This window comes from Macaca thibetana, chromosome 2 (assembly GCF_024542745.1).
Source record: "Macaca thibetana thibetana isolate TM-01 chromosome 2, ASM2454274v1, whole genome shotgun sequence".
NCBI lineage: Eukaryota > Metazoa > Chordata > Mammalia > Primates > Cercopithecidae > Macaca > Macaca thibetana.
In genome coordinates this window covers 182,119,605-182,145,199 of record NC_065579.1, presented here as the reverse complement: position 1 = coordinate 182,145,199, position 25,595 = coordinate 182,119,605, and the positions used below count along the sequence as shown (strand labels likewise).

General features: G+C 38.4%; 1 protein-coding gene across 2 annotated transcripts; it reads left to right on the top strand.

The window, feature by feature from the left end:
* Nucleotides 1-9,904, top strand: C2H3orf38 (chromosome 2 C3orf38 homolog). Of its 2 annotated transcripts, none has more exons than XM_050779002.1 (3): nt 1-481; nt 3,535-3,776; nt 7,981-9,904. In XM_050779002.1, exons 1-3 carry the CDS (start codon nt 355-357, stop codon nt 8,590-8,592), a joined length of 981 nt encoding a protein of 326 aa, XP_050634959.1. In that variant the 5' UTR covers nt 1-354; the 3' UTR covers nt 8,593-9,904. The 2 variants fall into 2 exon arrangements, with proteins under 2 accessions (XP_050634959.1, XP_050634958.1); XM_050779001.1 differs by having other exon boundaries at nt 7,978-9,904.
* The last annotated feature ends 15,691 nt before the right edge of the window (nt 9,905-25,595 follow it).

Below are 25,595 nucleotides of genomic sequence, written 5' to 3'. Positions count from 1 at the left end.
GCCCTCCAAGGCGCTCTTTTGGAGGAGGGACTTCTCTTTCGGAGGAGGGACTTCTCTTTCGGTAACCAGCTCCCTTGCTGAAAGTGTATGTTCTCCATATAAACCCGGCACTTCCCTTAATTGAGATACGTGGGACTTTACTCCGTCCCCAGCCCGGAACCACAAGTGGGAGCACTTTGTTTCCTGATTGACCTCTTTGGCGAGTACTTCCGCCCAGGGGCCTGGAATACTCGAGGCCCTTCGACGGCGAACAACAGGAAAGGCACTTCCGGTGTCTGTTGCCAGGCGCGGGCCCAGTGGGCCGTAGGGGCGACGTTTTTGCCGTCGTCTTTACCCCCAGCCCCGGGGGTGGAGATGTCGGGACTCAGCTTTTCAGAGATGGAGGGCTGCCGTAACCTACTTGGCCTACTGGACAACGACGAGATCATGGCCCTATGCGACACCGTCACCAACCGCCTCGTGCAGCCTGAAGACCGCCAAGGTAAGGGCGGACCCTTCCCCTAGGAGGCTGCCGCCCCTCCCCTGGCCTCACGCCTACCCCGCTTAGGCAGAATCCTCGGGAATCTGGGCCGCCGCGGCGGATCCATGGCTCTGCAGCTACTACCCAGACTTGGGCTGCCGGGTCAAGGGAGGGAGGTGGTGGTGGTGATGATGGCGCGGCTTCCAGGTTTTATCCATTCAGTATTATGGGCAGCGCTTGTTGATTCAAGGATTCGGAATAAGTCATTAGTAATTTTAAAAATTTTTCTGGGGAGCCAGAATGTTTTGCATTTTCAGTTCCGATCAGCTGAAGAGAGTCAGCTGCCGCTCGGGCTTTTTTCTTCAAGTTTGAGTGGGAGGAGGTTGGCAAACATTTTCTATGTCTCTGGTAAAAAGCAGCTACTGTAATTAAATGGCAGACACCTTGAATCCACGTCTCTTTTTGGAGGCAAAATTTTTCAGAGCTAAAGTTTTCGTACTGGGAATACATACAAGCGAGCTAAATACATATTCCGGTGGATTTTAAAGGGCTATTAGTGCGAAGCCTGATTGTGACTAGTCCATGTAAAAATTTAAAGCGTTTGTTCATTTTGTGTGTCGGGTAGCTAGTTTTATTTTAAATTTGCTGAATTTTACTTCAAAACGTGAAAAATTCCAGATTCCCATATTAGTATACGATTATCTTTAAAAGATTCTGCCCTTTTAAAACTGGGTTTTTCTGCTTAAGTCGGATTTCATTTTTGGCATTGAAGGAAGTCATTTATCACTTTGAGCCATGGACACTAAAAGAGGAAATTCCAAAGAATTAAGACCTAAAATAGCTTTAGACTTACATGGTTCTTCAGTGTTTGTCTTACATGCCTTCACCTTCTTACAGTCATGGTGAGTGTGAATTTAAAATTATAATGGATAAAATGCTGCATTTAATTGATAGGGTATCTAAAAGCAAATAGGAAAAAAATTCCCAGTGCAAAAACGTTTAAATGACTTGAAGAAACATTGTTGGGGGGTGGGGGGGAATAACATTTAAGCATATGAAAGTATACTCAGCGTCTTTAGAAACTAATGAAATGAAAACCAGAAACAGAAGTTGTCTTTTCTGTGTACCAGCTTGGAAAAAAAAATTAAAAATATAAAGTATAAACTTCAAGTGTTCATGATCAGGTGAAGCAACTCGTTGACAACTAGTGAAGGAGTTTAAGTTAAAACTACCACTTTGAAGAACAGATTTGACATCTCCTAAAATGGCAGATTAGACACATACTCGAGACCGACCTAGTCTTCTCAAACTTGAATGCTTTTGAATCTCTCAGGGATCCTGTTAAAATGCAGGTTCTGATTCGTTAGTTTTAGGGGACGCCCAGAAATTCTGCTTCTGACAAGCTCCAGGTTGATGCTCATACTGCTTGCCCCTGTGGGCACTGGGAGATACGTATGAGAATTTCAAAGTAACAGCGTTTGTAATTGGACACAGAATAGAAGTCTGTAAACAGAAGAATAGCTAGATACCTTGTGTTCAGTCGTATAACTAATTATGATATAGCAGTGAAAATGAGCTAGTTATGTGTATCAGATTACTCCAGAAAATATTAAGTGAAAAGCTGATTATAGAAAACTATATACCGTATATGGATGGATTGAATTTATAGCACAATTTAAAACATACCAAACCAAATATAGTTCAGGGATATATACTTATGCTGTACAGCTATAAAAAAAAGGGAAATTTTAAAGCAACATTTAGTATAGTAGCTACTCTGAGGTGGATGAGAAGAAAGAGGAATAGCATTAGGGAAGAGACGAAATGAGGGCCTCAAAGATAGTACTATTTCTTACGTCCTAAGTTAGGAGGTATGCATATGGAAGTTCGTCTTATTGCCATTCTGTATGATTCCCACGTGTCAGAAATATTCTTTGGTCTGTGTTTAATATAAATATTTTAAAATAGAAGTCGACCAGGCATAGTGGCTCACGCCTGTAATCCCAGCACTTTGGGAGGCCGAGGCAGGTGGATCATCTGAGGTCAAGAGTTCGAGACCAGCCTGGCCAACATGGTGAAACCCTGTCTCTACTAAAAATACAAAAATTAGCTGGGTGTGGTGGCACGCACCTGTAACCCCTTGGGAGACTGAGGCAGGAGAATCCCTTGAACCCAGGAGGTGGAGGTTGCAGTCAGCCAAGATCGCGCCAGTGCAGTCCAGGCTGGGTGACAGAGCGAGACTCCGTCTCAAAAGAATAAAAATTAAAATAAAAAGTATAAAAATATAAGCCCTGGTTCTCCACTTTCTAGAAATACAATAATTGGGCCAGATGTGGTGGATCACGCCTGTAATCCCAGTACTTTAGGAGGCCAAGGCAGGCAGATCACGAGGTCAGGAGATTGAGACCATCCTTGCTAACATGGTGAAACCCAGTCTCTACTAAAAAAAAAATACAAAAAAATTTAGCTGGGTGTGGTGTGGGGCGCCTGTAGTCCCAGCTACTCAGGAGCCTGGGACAGGAGAATGACGTGAACCTGGGAGGCAGAGCTTGCAGTGAGCCAAGATCGCACCACTGCACGCCAGCTTGGGCGTCGGAGAAAGACTCGTCTCAAAAATAATAATAATAATAATTGATACCTAATATGGCCTCAACTTTCATTATCTGTAGAGGAGATAGGACTAAAATTCCTTGACATCTAAAATATTGTTGTAATTGTCCCTATTTTTAGAGGTTGTACATGAATTTAGGACTGTTGGCCTTATTAGAAAAAAATGTTTTTTCTGGCTTGAATGTTTTCTTAAAATGCAATTCTTTAAGAGAAAATGCTAAACTTTCACTGTCACTTATGGGAAGTGAAAAGAAGAGATTTTAGGTAAGGGAAGTTTAAGGCATAAAGACATTAAAAGAAAACTGACAATGGACTTCCTATTTTTTTAAAGTGGTGGCTATCATGCAACAGCAGTAATATTGTGAAAATAGCTTATAAATATTATTTAATAGAGTTTCTACTGACCTGGCACAAATTTGTAAGTGCCTCATGATTTTTTATTAATCTTCGCAATTTCTTTCTAGATGCTGTACGTGCGATATTAGTGTACAGCCAAAGTGCAGAAGAACTTCTAAGGCGTAGAAAAGTCCACCGAGAAGTTATATTTAAGTACTTGGCAACACAGGGGATTATTATACCTCCAGCTACTGAAAAACACAATCTTATTCAGCATGCGAAAGATTACTGGCAAAAGCAATCACAACTGAAATTGAAGGAAACGCCAGAGCCAGTTACAAAGACAGAGAACATCCAACTCTTTCAACAGGTAAAATAAATCTTAGAGTTCTTTTCTGAACCTTTGTTCTGTCTGAAACTTTGTTGATAATCCTAAATCTTGGGGAACATGGTTAATAATGTTTGTGGGGTTTTTTTATTTTTATTTTTTAAGAGATTCTTGCTCTGTTGCCCAGGCTGGAGTGCAGTGGTATAATCGTAGCTCACTGCAGCCTAGAATTTCTGGGCTCAAGTGATCCACCCCCTCTGCCTCCTGAGTAGCTAGGGCTACAGGCATGTACCACCATGCCTGGCTAATTTTTAAAATACTTTGTAGGGATAGGGTCTCAACTATGTTGCCCAGGCTGTTCTTGAACTCCTGGCCTCAAGTGGTCCTCCCACCTCAGCTGGTATTACAGGCAAGAGCCACCATGCCTAGCCTATTTTATTTATATTTTGTAATTTTAACTTTGTTTCATATCCTATCAATCCCGAAGGAAGAGACCAGTAAAGCAACTAAAAGAAAAAATGTTTCTGACATATCGTGATATGTATGTAATCATCTATTGATATGTGAGAGAAAAAGTATTTTTCAATATCAGCATCATCAAATGAGGACTATTGGATTTTTAGAGAGTAAACTGCAAGGTTAATTTTTTTTTTTTTTCAGCGAAATACTGTTCATTTAAAAAAGGACTGCTGATACATGCAACAACCTGTATGAATCTCAAAAACATTAAGTAGAGCAAAACAAGCCAGACATAACATACTATCTAATTACTTTTATATTAAAGCCACTTCCAGGCAAAGCTAGCATTTGATGATAGATACCAGAGCAGTGGCTGCTTTGAGTGAGGGCGGGGAATTCAAAGTGAATGGAAAAGGGGCCTGAGGAAATGTTCTGGGGTGATTGAAATGTTTTGTATTTTGATCTAGATGATGGTTATGTAGCTGCATACGTTTTTCAACATTCCTCATGCTGTGTGTTTAGATTTGTGATTTTACTATATGTAAATTAATTCCTTAATAAAATACTATTATAAAATAAGCTGTAAATTAAATGAAATTAACTTCAAGTTTATATTGAGTTTATATGTTTCCATTGAACAATCACTAGTGCTGGTTAAAAGTGGCTTATCGACTTACTCATTTCTTTTTTTTTTTCTCAAATATTACTGATTTGTTTATATGCAAATACCTATTTTTTTATATATCTTCACTTTTTTTTTTTTAATTATACTTTAAGTTCTAGGGTACATGTGCACAACGTGCAGGTTTGTTACATATGTATACATATGCCATGTTGGTGTGCTGCACCCATTAACTCATCATTTACATTAGGTATATCTCCTAATGCTGTCCCTCCCCTCTCCCCCCTCCCCACAATAGACCCCGGTGTGTGATGTTCCCCTTCCTGTGTCCAAGTGATCTCATTGTTCAGTTCCCACCTGTGAGTGAGAACATGCGGTGTTTGGTTTTCTGTTCTTGCGATAGTTTGCTGAGAATGATGGTTTCCAGCTGCATCCATATCCCTACAAAGGACACAAACTCATCCTTTTTTATGGCTGCATAATATTCCATGGTGTATATGTGCCACATTTTCTTAATCCAGTCTGTCACAGATGGACATTTGGGTTGATTCCAAGTCTTTGCTATTGTGAATAGTGCCACAATAAACATACGTGTGCATGTGTCTTTATAGCAGCATGCCTTATAATCCTTTGGGTATATCCCCAGTAATGGGATGGCTGGGTCAAATGGTATTTCTAGTTCTAGATCCTTGAGAAATCGCCACACTGTTTTCCACAATAGTTGAACTAGTTTACAATCCCACCAACAGTGTAAAAGTGTTCCTATTTCTCCACTTCCTCTCCAGCACCTGTTGTTTCCTGATTTTTTAATGATTGCCATTCTAACTGGTGTGAGATGGTATCTCATTGTGGTTTTGATTTGCATTTCTCTGATGGCCAGTGATGATGAGCATTTTTTCATGTGTCTGTTGGCTGTATGAATGTCTTCTTTTGAGAAGTGTCTGTTCATATCCTTTGCCCACTTTTTGATGGGGTTGTTTTTTTCTTGCAAATTTGATTGAGTTCTTTGTAGGTTCTGGATATTAGCCATTTGTCAGATGAGTAGATTGCAAAAATTTTCTCCCATTCTGTAGGTTGCCTGTTCACTCTGATAGCAATTTCTTTTGCCGTGCAGAAGCTCTTTAATTTAATGAGATCCCATTTGTCAATTTTGGCTTTTGTTGCTGTTGCTTTTGGTGTTTTAGACATGAAGTCCTTGCCCATGCCTATGTCCTGAATGGTATTACCTAGGTTTTCTTCTAGGGTTTTTATGGTTTTAGGTCTAATGCAAGGTTAATTTTAACTTTAGCTCTGTGTAATTTTTTTTCACTTTAGAAGAATTTTATTGCAAATTCTTTCTCACTTTGTTTTTGGTATTGCAAAAATGTCATGAAAACAACCTAAAATTTTACTGTAAAATTTTTTTTTTTTTTTTTTTTTTTTTTAGGTTCCAGGGTATGTGTGCAGGTTTGTTAGACAGGTAAACATGTGCCATGGTGTTTTGCTGCACCTGTCAACCTATCACCTAGGTGTGAAGCCCAGCATGCATTAGCTGTTTTTCTTGATGCCCCGCCCCTACATTGGAACCTAAATATTTTTTATGCTTTTTTTTTTTTAGCTAGAAAAAGTTCTATTGTAGAAATTTTCTCCAGCGGACATTGGCTGTTTCTGTTCTTTGTGTCTCCACTGTACATTTTAGATATTGCACAAATATTTAAGTGTTGCTTGAATTAACCTCTAGGTAATTTGCAGATTTTTAAACTACATACCACATTTTTTGAATTAATGAGGTTTCAGAGTGAGAAAGCTTTGCTTTCACATTAGGAAAGAATCTTCTAAGAGCTTTCTTACTTTATATACTGATAAGAGCATTGACTTTGAACTCATACAGATACAACTTCAAATTAGGGTCTGCCATATACTAGGTGAGTTAACTTAGGCAAATAACTTGACCTTTCTGAGCCTTGTTTTTTTAATCTATAAAATGATCATCATAATATCTATGTCCTAGGGCTTATTGTGAAGGTAGGAAGAAATAGCTCCTAAGTACCACACACAGTGCCCAGTATATTGAATAGCAGGTGCTCAGTGAACCTAAGATCTCATACATCTTGGTAAAGTAGTGTTGTGGAACATACGGATGAATGAGATCTAGTCTATCAGGTAGATTTTCACAGTAACTTTTTTGTTTTGAGACAAAGTCTGTCCTGTCACCCAGGTTGGAGTACAGTGGCGTGATCTCAACTCACTGCAGCCTCCGCCCTCTGGGTTCAAGTGCTTCTCCTGCCTCAGCCTCCCGAGTAGCTGGAATTACCAGCATGCGCCACTACACTCAGCTAATTTTTGTATTTTTAGTAGAGACGGGGTTTCACCATGTTGACCAGACTGGTCTTGAACTCCTGACCTCAAGTGATCTGCCTGCCTCGGCCTCCCAAAGTGCCGAGATTACAGGCATGAGCCACCGTGCCCAGCTTACTGTAACATTTTCTTTGAAAAAAGAAAAATAATAGAATAAAATTAATCCCAGTTATAGAAAATAACCTGTTTCAATCCCCGTTAGAATATCTATTTAAAGACAAATGAAAATGCTTACTTATATCAACTTTATGTAATTTATATGCAAAATGTGAACATCTTGAAGGTTTGGAGTGTCGCTCTGTTGCACGGGCTGGAATGCAGTGGTGCTATCTTGGCTCACTGCGACCTCCACCTCCCAAGTTCAAGTGTTTCTCCTGCCTCAGCCTCCCGAGTAGCTGAGAATACAGGCACAGGCCACCACGCCCGGCTAACTTTTGTATTTTTAGTAGAGACAGGGTTTCACTATGTTGACCAGGCTGGTCTCGAACTCCTGACCTCGCCATCCGCCTGCTTCAGCCTCCCAAAGTGCTGGGATTACAGGCATGAGCCACTGCACCCGCCCAGTTCATACTAATTTTTTTTTTTTACTAAACCTTACTCTCTTAGCTGAATTTTCAGCAATTTAAGCTGGAAATTTCTAAAATGATTTTTCTCCTTTTGAAAAAAGATTTTTTACTATGCATAATGGGTTCAGCAAGTTCACATATAGTTCATTTCTCTCTGGTGTAATGGGTGCATTCAAACTTTGAATAGGATAGATAGAAAAATAAATATGAAAGTTAAACCTTGGTGTTATTTTGTATTTATTTTATTTGTTTCAATCAGCAGGTGAAAGAAGATAAAAAAGCTGAAAAAGTTGATTTTCGTCGCCTAGGAGAAGAATTCTGTCATTGGTTCTTTGGACTCCTTAATTCTCAGAATCCTTTTCTGGGACCACCTCAACATGAATGGGGGCCACAGCACTTCTGGCATGATGTGAAGCTTAGGTTTTATTACAACACATCAGAACAAAATGTTACGGACTACTATGGAGCAGAAATCGTGAGCCTTCGTTTGCTGTCACTAGTAAAAGAAGAATTTCTTTTTCTCAGCCCCAACCTAGATTCACATGGACTGAAATGTGCATCTTCTCCTCATGGACTGGTTATGGTTGGAGTTGCTGGGACTGTCCATCGAGGAAACACTTGTTTGGGCATTTTTGAACAAATTTTTGGACTCATCCGCTGCCCTTTTGTGGAGAATACTTGGAAAATCAAATTTATCAACCTGAAAATTAGGGGAGAGAGTTCCCTTGCTCCTGGAACATTACCGAAACCAGCTGTTAAATTTGAACAAAGTGATCTAGAGGCCTTTTATAATGTAATCACTTTGTGTGGTACCAGCGAAGTACGACATAATGTAAAGCAGTTTTTGGATAGTGGAACTGGGGACCAAGTTTGATGTAGTGGAAATTAGACATTGCTTAACAAAAGAGAACTGGGTTTACCTGACCCTCTAAAGCACTAAGTACTGTCAGCCTGAAAAAATCTTCTGTACAGAAACTCTTCCAAATACTCTATCAGTAATGTCTGAATTATTTCAGATGTGAAAATTGACATATTTTAGTTGAAATACCTTTCTGGACTACAGACTTACATATTATGTGAATACTTACTATTTCTACCCGAATTGCAGCAAATGTTCTGAAAGCTTAATGCAAATAAATCCGACTTTAGATCTGACAGCTAACTGTGTGCCTTAGAAACCAGGTAATATTTTCCTTTTACTTAGTGAATATTCTGCTAATATCTGCACTTTTCATGTGGGAAAGGATTAATAATGGTCCAGGCTTCCCCTCTTTAAGTTTCTTGTTTACTTTTGTCTAACTCTGGATAATTGTATTTTACAAATACATCTCACCATAGTATATTTTTAAAACTATTAAATATTTTAGATCAAAGGTCTCATTTTAGAAAATTTAACATTCTTTTTGCAAAAAAGTCCAATAATTTGAAAGTTTAAGAAAAACTTACTACCTCTTTAAATATTTGAGACATGTTTTTCAAAGTTATCAGCTATAGTCCAAGCTCAATATCTTTTGTAATCTGCACATTTTCCTTACTGTTTTTGGGCAATGATAAATGCTGTTCTCAAAACAGACTTTATTCTTACCTAGGCTTCAGCCAACAGTTTTATAGAGCTGTTATTGTAATATGATATAGAGGAAATATGCTGTTGAAATTTTAAAGGTATGTCCAGTTCCTAACTTTTAAACGAATTACTCTTCTTCCTCTTGGTTGATCTTGGCAGAGGTGACAAAAAAACCCAACACAACCCCATGCATTTATAATGTGTGTTTACACATATACATAAGTATACATATACTCCCACATTATAGCTTAGAATGTTTAGTTTTTTACCTTTCTGTTACTAGGTTTGAGTTACATGGTTGAGTTGCCAAATTATTTACATGCTTTGAAGTTTAAATTCTTCATCACCTAGCAACTGTTTGCTGATCATGGATTTTCTTAGTTACTTTAATTTATAAAAGTACCATTTGGAAAAAAACTCAGTTGGAAAATGTGATGATGTATTCGTACATGTTACTTTTTCCTTTGCTATAATCATCTAGGGATACTGATAAGAATTTTGGAAATAGGAGGCTGAAAACTCATCCTTTTTGTTTTTTTAATGCTATGTCTCTTATGAGGAATACGAATTGGTATGTCCTAAAATAAGAATAAAGGAGGGAAATCCCTTTTGTCTGCTATAAGAATAGTGTATCATTCATATTTAATTTGTAGTTGTGTTGCTCTTAAAGTTTTAGGCATTTAACCAGAACAAAGAAAATTTTGTAACTGCTAGTTACACTATTATTGTAATATAATTAAGTATAAAGAAAAGAGTGTGCAAAATAATTTCCTCTCCTGTTTTTATAAAGGTACACAATCAGGTCACAAATCCATCTTTATCCATCCTATACCTCTGCTTGAGTTTTGAAAACAGGGTTACCTTTTTTTCCTTAGTTTGCAGTTTGAAATACCATTATAAAGTGTAATAGATAAACATCCTAAGTAAAGGATGAAATTAAAAACCATTCCTGTTGCCACAGATGCTCAAAAAGGGCAGGGATTTCCTCTAGGTACCTTTAGTATTGAACTTTTGAGTTCGTGTAAAGCGCAAATAAGGCTGCAATTTCTGCACATGGTTTTGATTCAACCTTAAAAATTTAAAATCCTTTTGATAGTCTTAAGATTCTTGAGGATTAATGCTATTTTATTTCATGTTTATTTCACGAATCCCTAGATGTGGGCACACTGTACAGCCTAATGTTGGAGTGAATGTGTTAATGAATGAGCGAAAAGCAACTTGTATACAAAAGGCTTTTCCGCTTCTGGAGTTTATCTTTGGTTCTTCTCATTAGTGTTACTTTTTCAGTCACGTAGTTTCTTTGAGTTTCATACTTGAATACGCAGAAACTTTTAAGCCCCCAAAATAACTCAGATTTCGGAGGAGAAAGATACTGACTTTAAAAGCCTAGGGTCAGTAACAGACCCTGAGATTCCTGAGGCTACCTGGAAAACATTACAGGGGAAGTGTGTGAAGAAACAGTATTTGGAGGAGAAAGACCTAGAGGAATTGAAATCTATTGGTGAAGCTTGAAGCTTGATCAGCCTTTTGTGAGAATAGCCAAAAACACACTGCCAGGATTGAACCTTACTTGTGCTATGACCCCATTAGTCTGTTCATGCCAGGGAATGGCGGAGAAAGAACCCTGTTGTAGTTCTCTGTTTTGATATACCCAACTGGTATTTGGAAAGTCTGGAGTCAGTCGTAAAGGAGAATACCATACACATAATTCATCATAATTGGGCGGTCAAACTGGGGAGACCGTCTGGCCCTTTACTTGCTGTAGGCTAATTTGCCATAGCCTAATAACAGGGCATACATAGTAAATATCCTTTTTTGTTAAAATTTTTTAAAAATTGTAATAGTTATGTTAGAATACTTTGTTAGAATCTAGAATGTGAAATAACGTACTTCATGTGTCTTCTTACCAAAAATACCAACGATAAGGGAAAAAGCCATCTCTAATTTATTAAATCAACTTGAAAATGGCAAACAAGATAGCAGATCAAGAAATGTTCTGGATTTTCAGAAAGGTCACGTTTTTATACTAAAAGAAGGTTAGTTACCTAGTACCAGTAAGAAATTGTAATCGTGTCTGAAAAAAGATTTAAAGAACAGTGGCTTAAAAGTACAAAACTGCGTTTTAACAAAATAGATCATATGGCCAAGCAGATCAAAAAAAATGAATGCAAACCACACTGTAATGTTATCTTAGGATATCTCTGTTTTCACAAACTTAGATGACCTTTTCTTTCTGGGTTGTGGAAGTTGGTCATACAAGTTGAGTGCTGTGTTCTTTCTCAGGAAAAATGTTTACATGAATTTTTAGAGTTTTTACATATTTCATTGAGTCAACGGGTTTCACTAAAACATCCGTGCGTCTTATTCTCCATGTGTGGAAAATCCTGCCGTAATGATAATTACATTTCCCCCAGACGACTACTGTATTAGAAAGTGGAAATATTTATAAAAGATTTTGTGGTATTTGTAAGTCCTTAAGTTAGCTAAACCTTTTTTATGAGTGAAAGGATAATCTCTAGGAAATGTTAGTTTATGATAGTTGTAACTTGTGAATTTTGGTTTTCAGATATGGAGACAAAACCAACCAAAATACTGTCAAGTGGAACGTAAAAATATTAATTCAGAATTTATCTTATTTTGCCAAGATAAATTTAATGAAGAATAACATACTTTGGAGAAAGTGATAAAAACGTGAAAAAACATTTAGAAATGATTCTCCAGACCTTTACAAAAACTTTTCCTGAGAAATTATTTAGAAATAATTGTATATTGCTAATTCTGATGAAGGATTTTGAAAATAGGAATATTTTTTCTTCCAGGCCTGTCTATGTATGTGATCTCACCTTATACCTCTTCTTCCTGCCTCTCCCCTCACCCCCAAAATCCTATTCGTAACCTTTGTTATTTACCCAGTTTTGATGCAGATAGCACAGTGTCCATGTTAGGAAACTACACTTTCTGGATTGGGATTCTCTTCAAGTTTATTTGGCGTATATTTGTTGAGCATCTATTAATAAGTCACTGAATCAGATACAAGACAAAATAATACATCAGTAGATTCTTTACATAAAGTTACATTGGATTCAGATCTCAGTCTCTGGGTTTAGGTTTCTCAAGGTCGAAACTTTTTTAGGCCCTTTGTCGAAGGATTCAGATCCTTTTATATGGTTTGGAAAATTTTTTAATTGAAATTTTAAATAGCCATATGACTCTAGCTAACCATGTAGTTTTTTTTTTTTTTTTTTTTTTTTTTTTTTTGAGACAGAGTCTCACTCTGTCACCTAGGCTGGAGTGCAGTGGCACAATCTCGGCTCACTGCAACCTCTGTCTCCCAGGTTCAAGTGATTCTCCTGCCTCAGCCTCCCGAGCAGCTGGGACTACAGGTGCGTGCCACCACGCTCAGCTAATTTTTTTTGTATTTTTAATAGAGACGGGGTTTTACTGTGTTAGCCAGGATGGTCTTGATTTCCTGACCTCGTGTTGCACCTGCCTTGGCCTCCCAAATTTCTGGGATTACGGGCGTGAGCCACCGTGCCCGGCGCCATATAGATGTTATCAATACAAAATACAGGACATTTTGACAGGCCACTTTATTTAGAATTGGAAACAAAAGTTTCCAAATTGAATGTGCTAAATGCTTTTAGCTTTATTTTTCTAGTCTGAACCTTTGCAGTAGCCTTTCAGTAAGATGTAAATATTGAAATTAATTGTAATATTTACTGTGGTATATAAAACCAGAAACTCCAGAACTACTTGTGTTAGTCATGAAATCACTGGCCTAGAGTTTGGTAGCTTCTAACTTCTAGTGCCAGTACTGCTAAATCTTTTTTTTTTTTTTTTGTGAGTCATTTGGTGAGGCTCTTGATTAGTCATTTTCACCTTCAGTTTGTAGATAAATCATAAGTCTCAGGTATGCAATTAGTTATACTTGAATTAATAAATTGAAGGATTGAAGGAAAAATCACCCACTGCCAACTCTTACTTGTCTGATTCAGTGTTTTCTGAACAAAAAATAACGGGAAAGACTTTTCCTTAAAACATTTATTTTGTAAGTTTGCATCTTTTCCATGTCTCATCTTTTACTATACTAATCATTTGTATTACACTTAATTCTCAAATTGTTACGTGTAAGTTACCTTTGCCTCCCCAAATTGTAAATTATTAGAACCGGTGATTCTTACTTATTTTGCAGTCTTCTTTTTCCTAGTGCCTTGCACAGCATAAGTCAAATTTGGGGTGCTTATTACATGCCAGTTACTATTCCATATACATTGCATGTATTTACTCATTCAGTCTTATGAACAACTGCATGACAGATGCAATTATCCCTCTTTTACCTGAAAACGGGATTGAGTAACTTCCTAGGCTATCCAAGTGTGTGATAAATACTGTGACTACTCTGTATTTCCTCATATGTAGTAGGGTTTTGAGGAACACTTTTTGACTGATTATCTTCAATGTGAAGGTTTTCATTTGTTGGCATTTCTTTCCAAAACAAAGATTCCTTTAATCTATATTGCTTGTCTAAATACAGAGTAGGAGTATTAATTCATAGTGTATTCTACTTGTAATTATATCTAGAGTTGCTCATTTAGTGATTTAAAACATCCTGGAGAAAAATAGAGAATATTCATGTAAAACAATGTTTCATAAAGATAATTGGGTAACATATGTAACAATTTATATCGAATATCTTGAACTCACCACAATCTCTAGTCTTTTTCCCTTCCTGTTTATGACACCATTGTGCTTTTAGTGTCAGAGACAGTCTTTGTTTCATATGTTCAATTTCTTGCCACATTCGGATGTAGCATATCTGTAGTGTTTTCTGTTACAGCTACTGCTGCTGTTAGGTCCTCTTTACCTAACCTTTCACTAATTTTAATCTTATTTCTCTGCTTTAATATTGGTTGCCTATTTGTGATGTTAAAATTTTCTCGGAGTACAACTTTTATGTGCAGAACTTTCGGTGGCGTTGCATTACCTCCAAAATGAAATTTAGATATCATAATCTGCCATTCATCGCCACCTAGTTTGACTCCACTCACTTTCACACATTGTTTGGTACAGTCAACATCTACTAAGCTTTCTCTTTATCCTGTACTTAGCCCTCCGCTTTTATGCCCACGTATCCAAAATTATAGAACTTAACTTTTGGCCGGGTGCGGTAGCTAACTCTTATAATCCTAGCACTTTGGGAGGCTGACGTGGGCAGATCACGAGGTCAGGAGTTCAAGATCAGCCAGGCCAACGTGGTGAAACTCCGTCTCTACAAAAAAATACAAAAATTAACTGGGTGTGGGGGCACATTGCTGAAGTCCCAGCTACTCGGGAGGCCGAGACAGGAGAATTGATTGAACCGGCACCCAGGAGGCAGAGGTTGCAGTGAGCTGAGATCGTGCCACTGCACTCCAACCTGGGCTACAGAGTGAGACTCAGTCTCAAAAAAAAACCATAAAAATAAAACAAAAACAAAAACTTAGTTTTCATTTTATTACAGGCAATTGGATAATATATTGTAGGAAGAAAAGAACTATGATTCAAACAGTTTAATGAAATTTCTTCAGTCAAGCTTTTTTCCTCTTCAGTTTTGTGTACATTGTCTAGAATAATCTTTCCCAAGCTTTTTGCATGACTACTTCATTTTCGCCTTTGAGGCTGCCTGCCTTTTATCTTGGATTAAATGTTTTATCTAAATTCTCAATATTTGTCAGAGCACCTTGTTTGAGTCTAGCACTTTAGATATTATTTGGTAATTTACTAATTTATCATGTATCTCCCCCAGTAAATGTTGAGCTGAGAACAGGGACTTCAACTGTTTTACTCACATTATATTTGTATTGCTTTGCACAGAGACTACATATTAAATTTATTAAAGATAAATTTATTATTATAGATAGAAATAAGGAAGTGATGCTACTATGTATTCAAAGCTTTATATATTCCTAGACCTTTGCTTATCTGTTAAAAACAAGACCTAGCATATGACATATATTAGATGCTCAGTAAATATGTTTAATGAATAAAGCCAAAGTTATCTTCTGGAATGATAATATATGAGCTCTAATACACCCTGGTAGTTAGAATTATCTAGTTCTTATGCTTTTTTGTTGTTGTTGAGACAGAGTTTCACTCTTGTTACCCAGACTGGAGTTTAATGACACGACCTTGGCTTACTGCAAGCTCCGCCTCCTGGGTTCAAGCGATTCTCCTGCCTCAGCCTCCCGAGTAGCTGGGACTACAGGCGCCGCCACCACATCTGGCTAATTTTTTGTATTTTTAGTAGAGATGGGGTTTCACCATGTTGGCCAGACTGGTGTTGAACTCCTGATCTCAGGTATTCCACCCGCCTCGGCCTCCCAAAGTGCTGGGATCACAGGAGTGAGCCACCGTGCCCCTTCTAGTTCTTATACTTTTATGAAAGACAAAGAAGCTGAAGTGCTGCCCTGACCCCCCGGCCCCGAAAAAAGCTTGGTAATTAGTAACATGCTGAAGATCACATAGTTTTGTTGTGGTGATCTGGCCTGTTTTTGTTTTTTAACAACAAAGCCCATGTGTTTTCTTGCACTTCGTTTACAGTCTGACTACTGCCATTACGTTAATTTGAAAGAATTTAAACTTAAATCATCAGTTTCTTCACGTGAAGAAATGGACCATCTAGATTAGATGATTTCTAAGGTCTGCTGTGATTTTAAAGTTATGTAGTGTTGTGGTTGTATTCTTCGCAGCAGTTCAAGAATATTGCTTTTAAAGGAATTTGTAGTTCGTTGTTGGGAAATTTTTCTATTATTTTGCTTCCTCATAAGTGATGCTCATTTTTCAAAGACAGACATATACATTTTTAAGTATGTGTATGAGTAGTATGTGTATTTCTGTCTACAAAATTATAAAATGATGAAACTATTCTCTCATACCTAGAATATAAAAGGGAAAAAAGTGTGAATTCTTTAAAATATTTTTCTATGTCCTAATCACTGGAAGTCCTGTAGTTGTTTCAAACTGTGCTGTAAAATTTGTCTTGTTGCTTAGGTTCAAAATATATTTCCATGTTTTAGTCAAGAAAAGTACAAAGTGGCTTGACAGAAAGTGAAATTAAAGACTGCTGGTAATCCCTCGAAGAGACTGAGTAATAGGAGTTAACAAATATTTGAGAGTGGCATTGGAGACAAATGGCAGATTCAGGATAGGCTGTTTCTGCAGGAAGCATGGTTCTGGGTGAGTGCTGCTCATAAAGTCATTGAAAGTTATTCCAGGAGGTTTAATAGAAATGTTTGTTTAGCAAAGACAACAGATTTTGCTATTTTCACTGCAGTGATTGTATTAATTCAGATTTATGAAAGAAAGAGCCCAGAATACAGAAATAAGAAAACAATAGAAAATTTAAGCATGTCAAGAACTTTAATGCTGGAATTGTCAGAGCAACCACAAAATTACTGGGCATCAATAGACTCCTAAGAATTAAGAGAAATTGCAGAATGTAAGCCATGATTATCATTTTAGGAACGTTATGCTATAGCACAGGTTTAGGATTGGGCAAAAGAGTTGATTTTTAAGGCTGCATTGGTGTTCTCTCTCTCTCTCTTTTCTTTTTTCTTTTTTTTTTTTTGGAGACAGATTCTCGTTCTGTCACCCAGGCTGGAGTGCAGTGGCGCAAGCTCGGCTCACTGCAACCTCCGCCTACCAAGATCAAGCAATTCTCCTGCCTCAGCCTCCTGAGCAGCCGGGATTACAGGCACGTTCCACCATGTCCGGCTAATTTTTGTATTAGTAGAGACAGGGTTTCACCGTGTTGGCCAGGCTCGTCTCAAACTCCTGACCTTGTGATCCTCCCGCCTTGGCCTCCCCCAGTGCTGTGATTACAGACGTGAGCTTCCATGCCCAGGCTGGTGTTCTCTCTTAAATGTGTTTCAATATGGTGGACATTTATTGAGCACTTAGTTTGTGTTGGGCGTTTCAACAGGAGGCACTGGTATGTAAAGTAGCTTGTTCTAGTTCGCATATCATTTGCACTTTGCTTAACTCGTATAAGTACTTTTTACTGTTTAATAAATAGTTTATTTTATTAGAAAATACTTCTCTGATCTCTCATTGATGCCCTTCGTACTATTTTAACCATTGTCATCTTTGGACATCTGTCTCAATTGTGGGTAAGACTTAACCTTTGGACTAGAGAGTAATGCTGCTTAAAAAATAATGATCGTTGGTAGTCTGTTAAACAGATTTGCAATTCCAAAGAGAAAAAAATGCAACTGTTTTCCACATACTTCACATATATTTTGCAAATCTTATGCACGTAATTCACATATTTTGCACATTTTAAATGTAAGATGATTTGCATGACAATCCCCTTAAGTTTTTAACAGTGTTAGTTTATTGTAGGTGCATATGTACACAGTGAAGACTGTGTAGGTCAGTTTTAACCTCAGGCAACATGAGGTTAACAGGATGTTCACCTTACTAATGTTCTTTCATATTAATTTTAATGCTTGTTAAACTTACATTTTATACTTCATACTCATTTTGCCAATTCACAAAATTGGCTTATTGAAAAATGATGAAAATAGTAACAAATATCATTTGTAAAAATGCTCCAGTGGAAATAACTTCAGTGTGAATACAGAATTAGAAAATGTATGTAGTTTTGGCCGGGCACGGTGGCTCACACTGGTAATCCCAGCAATTGGGGAAGCCTAGGTGGGTGGATCACCTAAGGTCAGGAGTTCAAGATCAGCCTGGCCAATATGGTGAAAACCTGTCTCTACTAAAAATAAAAAAAATTAGTCAGGCATGGTGGCTGTCTCCTGTAGTCCCAGCTATTGGGGAGGCTGAGGCAGGAGAATCTCTTGAACCTGGAGGGCAGAGATTGCAGTGAGCAGAGATCACCCCAGTGCACTCCCACATGGGCGACAGAGTGAGATTGTCTCGCAAAAAGAAAGAAAAAATGTATGTGCTTCAGAAGAGATTCTATGTGTATGATGTTTTCAGACATCAGCTGATACAGATAAGGAAGGATAATGACTCTCTGAACTTATTTTTTTTTGGCCTGCATTCCATTCACCATTGGTCAGTACATTGCCTATCAAATACCTACATGTCACCATCAGAGTTATCACATCATTTTAAAAGTACATTAATTTCTCTGGTAATGAATTTAGTTAGGTAATTACTTCACATCTCAGTTTAAAATGTGTTATGCAATATTATGGATGAATCCAAAGTTACAGAAACATCACCCAGAGTTGTATTCCTTTAAACCAAGTACAAAATAAGATATTGTTGCCCAGAAGCTTGTAAAAAGTGTTAACAGTAATAACAAATATAATCAGGGAGAACAAGTGCTATTGGAAAAGTATTATTGATAAAGAACATTATGTAATTAAGTGACAATGTGGAAAAGCAATTCCTATAATTTGCCTTCTAGAAGATATTATTCAGACAAAACCACTGCTGTACAGTATATGAATCATATGATGTGTGTTACATGTATCAGTGAGAAGTCCATAACAACTCATTCTGTTTATCTCTGGAAACCTTTGAATATAGACAATGAGGCTATGCTGGGAAGTAAGTTTTGGTGTGGACTAGAAAGGGTGACTCATGACCTTTAATGGTGGAGCACCAGCTATTTGAGCAGTAGCGAAGGTGACTGTAAATAAAAGGAACTATACAAAAAAGCCAATCAACACATCCCTTTCTTAAAACAGAGCAGTTAATTATCAACCATAAACCATTTAATGGTGATTCAATATTGAAGGGGCTAGAAAACACCAATCAAATTTTGATCTCTTGAGTCCAATCATTTTTGTAATGCTATATGAAAAAGTGGGCTGGAAGTTACAAAACTTCTTCCTATAGTACTGCCTGTATAGAGGAAAAATATTCACGTGAAATTTTTGAGATGAGGACATAAATTTAAAACATTTCCTTGAGACAGTGTTAATGTTGGTAAAGGGCTTTTCCTTGATTGTAGACACCTTGCTCAAGTGGCCTATCAGCCAATCCAGTGTCTTGAAGAGCCATCACTTCAAGTTTTCTGTGAATTTTAGTGGCAAAGAGATCAGATTATTTTAAGATTACACAACTCTCGTGCAAAGACTAAGTCTTATAGAGCTTTATTTTTTCCCCCACTGTCTCATTATTTTTGCTTACCACAGAAACATATTTGGGGGCTAATTTAAAACCATACAGCATAAAAACATAATAATATAATAACGTGAAAGAAAGCTTCCCTGAGTTGAATGCAAAGGACAGATTGGGAACCCATTTAACATCATCTACAGGTAGATTTTTGGTGACCTGAGGTAAAAAGATTATTTTGAGACAAAGTATGTAGCCAAAAAAAAAAAAAGTGTACATGTGGATCAATGAAAACAAGAAATGGAAACCACGTTTAGTCTTAGAATAGCGGAAGAATGGCAAGCTTCCTTTCTTTTTTTTCTTTGAGACGGAGTCTCACTCTTCTGCCCAGGCTAGAGTGAAGTGGTATAATCTCGGCTCACTGCAACCTCTGCCCCCTGGGTTCAAGCGATTCTCCTGCCTCAGCCTCCCAAGTAGCTGGGATTACAGGCACCTGTCACCATGCCCAGCTAATTTTTTTTTGTATTTTTAGTAGAGATCGGGTTTCCCCATGTTGGCCAGGCTGCTCTTGAACTCCTGACCTCAGGTGATCCACCTGCCTCTGCCTCCCAAAGTGCTAGGATTACAGGCATGAGCCACTGTGCCTGGCACAAACTTCCTTTATGAATATATTACTGTAGTATAGAACGGTACTGTAGGAAAAGTAAAGCTGCCCATTTACCGTTTTTATAAAGGTTCAACAAGTTGTACACTAAAAGCTTAATGCTGACCTGACTTTATACGACTTCTTAAAGAAAAAAAAAAAATCACCTTTTTACACAAGCAATTGAACTGGAATTGTGTACTTGTGCTTTTTAGAAACCATTCAGTGCCCCTTATTTTATGTCTTTTCATCACCACTGTGCTATGGCAATGTAGTCAGTGATCACTGTCTCCTTTTACTTCCCACCCAAACAAGAACCAGTTTGAGACATTTTCAGTACTGGAATAAAAAAATTTTTTTAAATATTTTCTTTTGTTTATTTTCTGCGAATTACAGTTACTAACATTTTTTAAATGCCATGTCATCTATCAGTCTTCTGGTCAGTCTTCTAGAAGCGTGTAGACATGTTTTTGCACAATATATTTTGGAAGAAGGGGAGATTTTCATCAAATAATTTTTGTAATTTTTGTATTCACTATCATAATTAGTAAATGTATAAATATATTTCTTCTATACATAAATTGAGATGGCTTGCTGCAATGTCTGCATTTTATAGGTTAGTCTTTCTAAGACTGATACTTTTGAAGCTCTTGGACTTGCACGTCAGGGAAAGTCCCAAGAGATGTACACAAATACCTTTAAAATAGCCTTCTGGACTCAATTGTTAGATTTCGCAGAGTAATGGTGAAGTTAAAGAGATTAACATGTTTTTCCATTAAATGTATTTTTCTTTTTATAAGTTCATATTTAAGAGCATTCGGAGTGTTTTCAGAAAATTCTGTATAGTGCAAATTTTAATAACTATGACTGTTTAAAAAATTACTATTTGCAGCATGGCGTGGTCACTCACGCCTGTAATCTCAGCACTTTGGGAGGCCGAGGGGGGTAGATCACGAGGTCAGGAGTTCAAGACCAACCTGGCCAACATGGTGAAACCCCGTCTCTACTAAAGATACAAAAAATTATCTGGCGTGGTGGCAGGCGCCTGTAATCCCAGCTACTCGGGAGGCTGAGGCAGGATAATTGCTTGAACCCAGGAGGCGGAGGTTGCAATGAGCTGAGATCTCGCCATTGCACTCCAGCCTGGGTGACTGGGCAAGACTCCATCTCAAAAAAAAATTTAAAAAATTAGTATTTGCAGATGTGAGAATGTACATATATATTTACACATGTACACACACACACACACATATCTTTTGAATTTTGTGCTATGTGCATATATTACCTGGTCAAAACATATACAGGTATAAACAAATAATGAAGGCAGTTGTTAGTGTATAATCAACCTTACCAATGAGAGCTCTGACCTTTGCCCTTAACTCTAGGCTCTTGTAATGTTCTGCGACATAAGAGTGTCACTCCTGGGGGCATTGGCTGTGGGACAGTCTAACAATGAGATTTATGATAGGTTTTGTGCTGTGCCATATCAGTTTTTACCTACCTCCAGAGGAACTTGAGTTCAAAGCTGTTAGCCCAACTTCTGGGAGGAACTGTAGACTAAAGGTCATCCACACAAACAATAGGTGATCAAGCTCTAATAAAAACTCTGAACACCAAAGGCTGGAATGAGTATTGTCCCACATGGTGACTGGAAAGAGAGAATGCCTCTCCGTGGGAGAGGGACTGGAAGCTCCACATTGGACCCATGCTAGACTCTGCCCTATATTCCTGTGATGCTTAATTTTAGGAGTCAACTTGACTGGATTCAGGGATACCCAGATAGCTGGTGAAGCATTATTTCTGGGTATGTTTGTGAGGGTGTTTCCAGAAGAGACTGGCATTTGAATCAGTGGGCTGAGTATGGAAGATCTACCCTGATCTAATGTGGGCAGGCACCATCCAGTTGGCTGAGGGCCTGGATAGATCAAAAAGGTAGAAGAAAGGCAATTTGCTCACTTTGTCTCATCTGGAGTTGAGACACCCAGCTTCTCTTGCTCTTGGACATTAGAACTCCAAGTTCTCCAGCCTTTTGGCATCAGGATGTGCACTAGTGCCCCTTGGTTCTCAGGCCTTTTGGATTTGAACCAAGCCATGCTACCAACTTCCCTCATTCTCCAGCTTGGGACTTCTCAGCCCCATAATCATGTGAGCTAATTCCTGTAACAAATCCTCCATCATTTTTATCTATCATTTATCTGTCCTATTGGTCCTGTTTCTCTGAAGAATCCCTAATACCAGGAGTGATTCTAGAGGAACAGAATTGTAAGGATGAGCTTCCTAAATTGGTTTTGGGACTTCTGGAATTGGCTCTCTAGTGTGATTATATTTTAGAATGCTAAGGACTCTATTTCCAATAGTACAGAGAGCACTGGTTGTTCAGGGCATGAGCTGTTACACAGACATCAAAATATCTGCATTAGATACTCCTAATCAACCATCTGTAAGAGGCAGTAAATCAATGACTCTGTATATAATACGTTTGAATGTTTATGAAAAACTGAATGTCTTAGTCTGCGTTGTGTTACTATAAAGGAATACCGGAGGCTGGGTAATTTATAAAGAAAAAAGGTTTATTTGGCTCACAGTTCTGGATAGCTAGAAAGTTCAGCTTTGGGCATCTGCATCTAAGGGCTTCAGGTTGCTTCCACTCAAGGCAGAAGGTGAAGAGGAGCCAGCATGTGTACCTCACATGACAAAAGAGAAAGGGGGGCAGTGCCGGGCTGTTTTTTTTAACCTCAGCTATTTCTTGGGAACTAATAGAGTGAAAACTCACTTACCCTTTTCCACCCACAGGGAGGACATTAATCTATTCATGGGGGATCCACCCCCAGGACCCCAAACACTTCCCATTGGGATCCACTTCCAACATTGGGGATCAAACTTCAGTATGAGGTTCGGAGGAGACAAATATTGACCATAGTGCTAAGGAATATAATGGTATTTCTTGGTTATTCCTAATGTTACTGCACAAAGTAATGAAAGAAAAGAATGAGTTAAGGGATTCAAATTCCCAGCTCTAGCAATGCATACATGACCTCAGAAGCTTCTAGATGTACCCTGTGGAAAAATTTTCTCTCCTGGAGCCATAGGGCTGAAATTGCTAAAAATCAAACACAAGTCCTCATCATGCGATTGGCTGAATTAAATGGAAGTTGAATCCCCAGCCTCATAGGGCATCTACTGTTAAGGTGAGGACATTGATTGGGAAAGAATGGGATCCTGTAAGTTGATTTGGAGACATGTGGGGAGACATGATGAAGCTGGGGACATTGAGCACTTAAATTTTGATGAGTCTTTTTTGCAAGCAGAAGTGGCCTTCCCACCCCCAGAAGCAGTGGCATTCTCACCCACAGTGGCAGTGGCCTTTCCACCCTTAACCCTGCATTGTTTAAGGAAATGGCAATGGCCTCCCCTGAGGCATTTACCAAGAAAGACAATGCTGATTCTCCCCATACCCACTTCTATTACCCCTTTTCTGCTTTTAGGCTTATAACTAGACTCAAATCCCAGCAGGCTCCTAAAGGTTAGGTACAAAGTCTGACCCATGAGGAGATATACTACACTCCAAAAGGACTATTTGAATTTTCTAGTTCACACAAGCAGAAATCCAGGCAACGTGTGTGGGAATGAATGTTAAGGGTATGGGATAATGGTGGAAGGAACATAAAGTTTGATAAGGTCAAATTTATTAATATGGGCTCACTAAATAGTAATCCTGAATTGAATGTTGCAGCTTAGAGAGTTAGAAAGCATACAAACTGGTTGTTTGGTTGGCTGAAACATTAATCAAAAGGTGGCTCGCCATGAGCAAGTTGAAGATGCCTGATCTTGGCTTAATGTGGAGGAGGGAATTCAAAGTCTTAGGGAGATTGGAATGCTAGAGTGGATTAGTCACCTAAGACCTACTTACCCACACTGGGAGGGTCCGGAAAACACACCTTACCAATACTTTGAGAAATAGATTTGTGAAGGGAGTGCCAGCATCCTTGAAGAGCTCCGTGATCGTTCTTCTCTGCAGGCCAGTCTTTACAATGGGAGTCGCAGCCACTCAATTAGAAAACCTAAATGCAATGGAAATAATTGGATCTCAGATGGCAAGGGCCAAATGCTGACACTCAGCTGTGAAAAGCAAGGTGGGTGTGGTACTGTTACAGACAGTAGCCTCAAAGCAGCAATCAGGATAACCTGACTCATGCGACCTCTGAAAGTGGTTGTTTGATCATGATGTTCCTAGAAGTGAAATAGATAAGACGTCTACTAAATTCTTACTTCATCTGTATAAGGAGAAAAATTATAGGTCAAGTGAACAAGCAAACATTTAACCTGAATCATAAAAACATCATCATAACTCCTCAATCAGTTCCCAGTCTTGAGCAGATTTACAGACCCACAACTCCTTGAGTGAGGGAAAGCCAGGTCCCATTAAGGAAGGACCCTAGTACAATACCAAAAATTTATCATTTTAATCTTTCTTCCATTCTTCCCCAAAGAGACCTATGGTCTTTTATCAAGGTAATTGTGCGTTGGTAAAAAGGAAGTAATCAGACCTTTCAGGAATTACTGACGAGTGTTCTAGTAGTTCCTGAAAGGTCTGATTATTTCCCTTTTCCATGAGACCAAAAGCATCAGTGTGGCTGTCCAGTCAGAGTAGGGTCTTACGGAGGTCAGGTGGTCAGTGGAGTTTTAGCTCAGGTCCAACTCACAGTGGATCCACTGGGTCCCCAAATCCATCCTATGTTATTTCCCTGTTGTGGAATGCATAATTAAAATAGGCATACTTAGCAACTGGCAGAATCTTCACATTGGTTTCCTATCCTGTGGAGGGAGGGCTACTATGATGGAAGAGGCCAAATGGAAGCCATTAAAGCCGTCTCTACCTAGGGAAATTGAAAATCAGAAGCAATACTGCATTCTCAGAGGGATTACAGAAATGGGTGTTATCATCAAGAACTTGAAGGAGACAGGGTGGTATTTTCACTACATCAATGTTCAATTCTCTTATTTGTTCTGTGCAGAAGACAGATGGAGAATGACAGTGGATTATTAGAAGCTTAACCAAGTGGTGACTCCAATTGCAGCTGCTATACTAGATGCAATTCCATTGCTTAAGCAAATTAACATAGCTCCTGGTAACTGGGAGGCAGCTTTTCATCGTGAGCAATTTTAGGCCTCCAGACAAATATTTAAGAATGTGTCAAAATTATTTCCGTCCTATGGCATAGTGTGGAGCAAAAACTATCAATGATAAACTTCATCCCAAACCACTGCAGCATACATCTTACATGAATGCGTAAGACTATCAATCGAAATCGAAATCTAAAAGTGCATTCTTTCCAGCACTGTTCACAATAGCAAAGACTTGGAACCAACCCAAATGCCCATCAGTGATAGACTGGATAAAGAAAATGTGGCACATATACACCATGGAATACTATGCAGCCATAAATAGGATGAGTTCATGTCCTTTGCAGGGACATGGATGAAGCTTGAAACCATCATTCTCAGCAAACTAACGCAAGAACAGAAATCCAAACACCACATGTTCTTACTCATAAGTGGGAGTTGAACAATGAGAACACATGGACATAGGGAG

Coding starts and splice junctions, on each gene's coding strand:
- C2H3orf38 (XM_050779001.1), top strand. CDS start 355: ATGTCGGGACTCAGCTTTTCAGAGATGGAGGGCTGCCGTAACCTACTT. Junction 482..3,534: donor GCAGCCTGAAGACCGCCAAG/GTAAGGGCGGAC, acceptor ATTTCTTTCTAG/ATGCTGTACGTGCGATATTA. Junction 3,777..7,977: donor ACATCCAACTCTTTCAACAG/GTAAAATAAATC, acceptor TGTTTCAATCAG/CAGGTGAAAGAAGATAAAAA.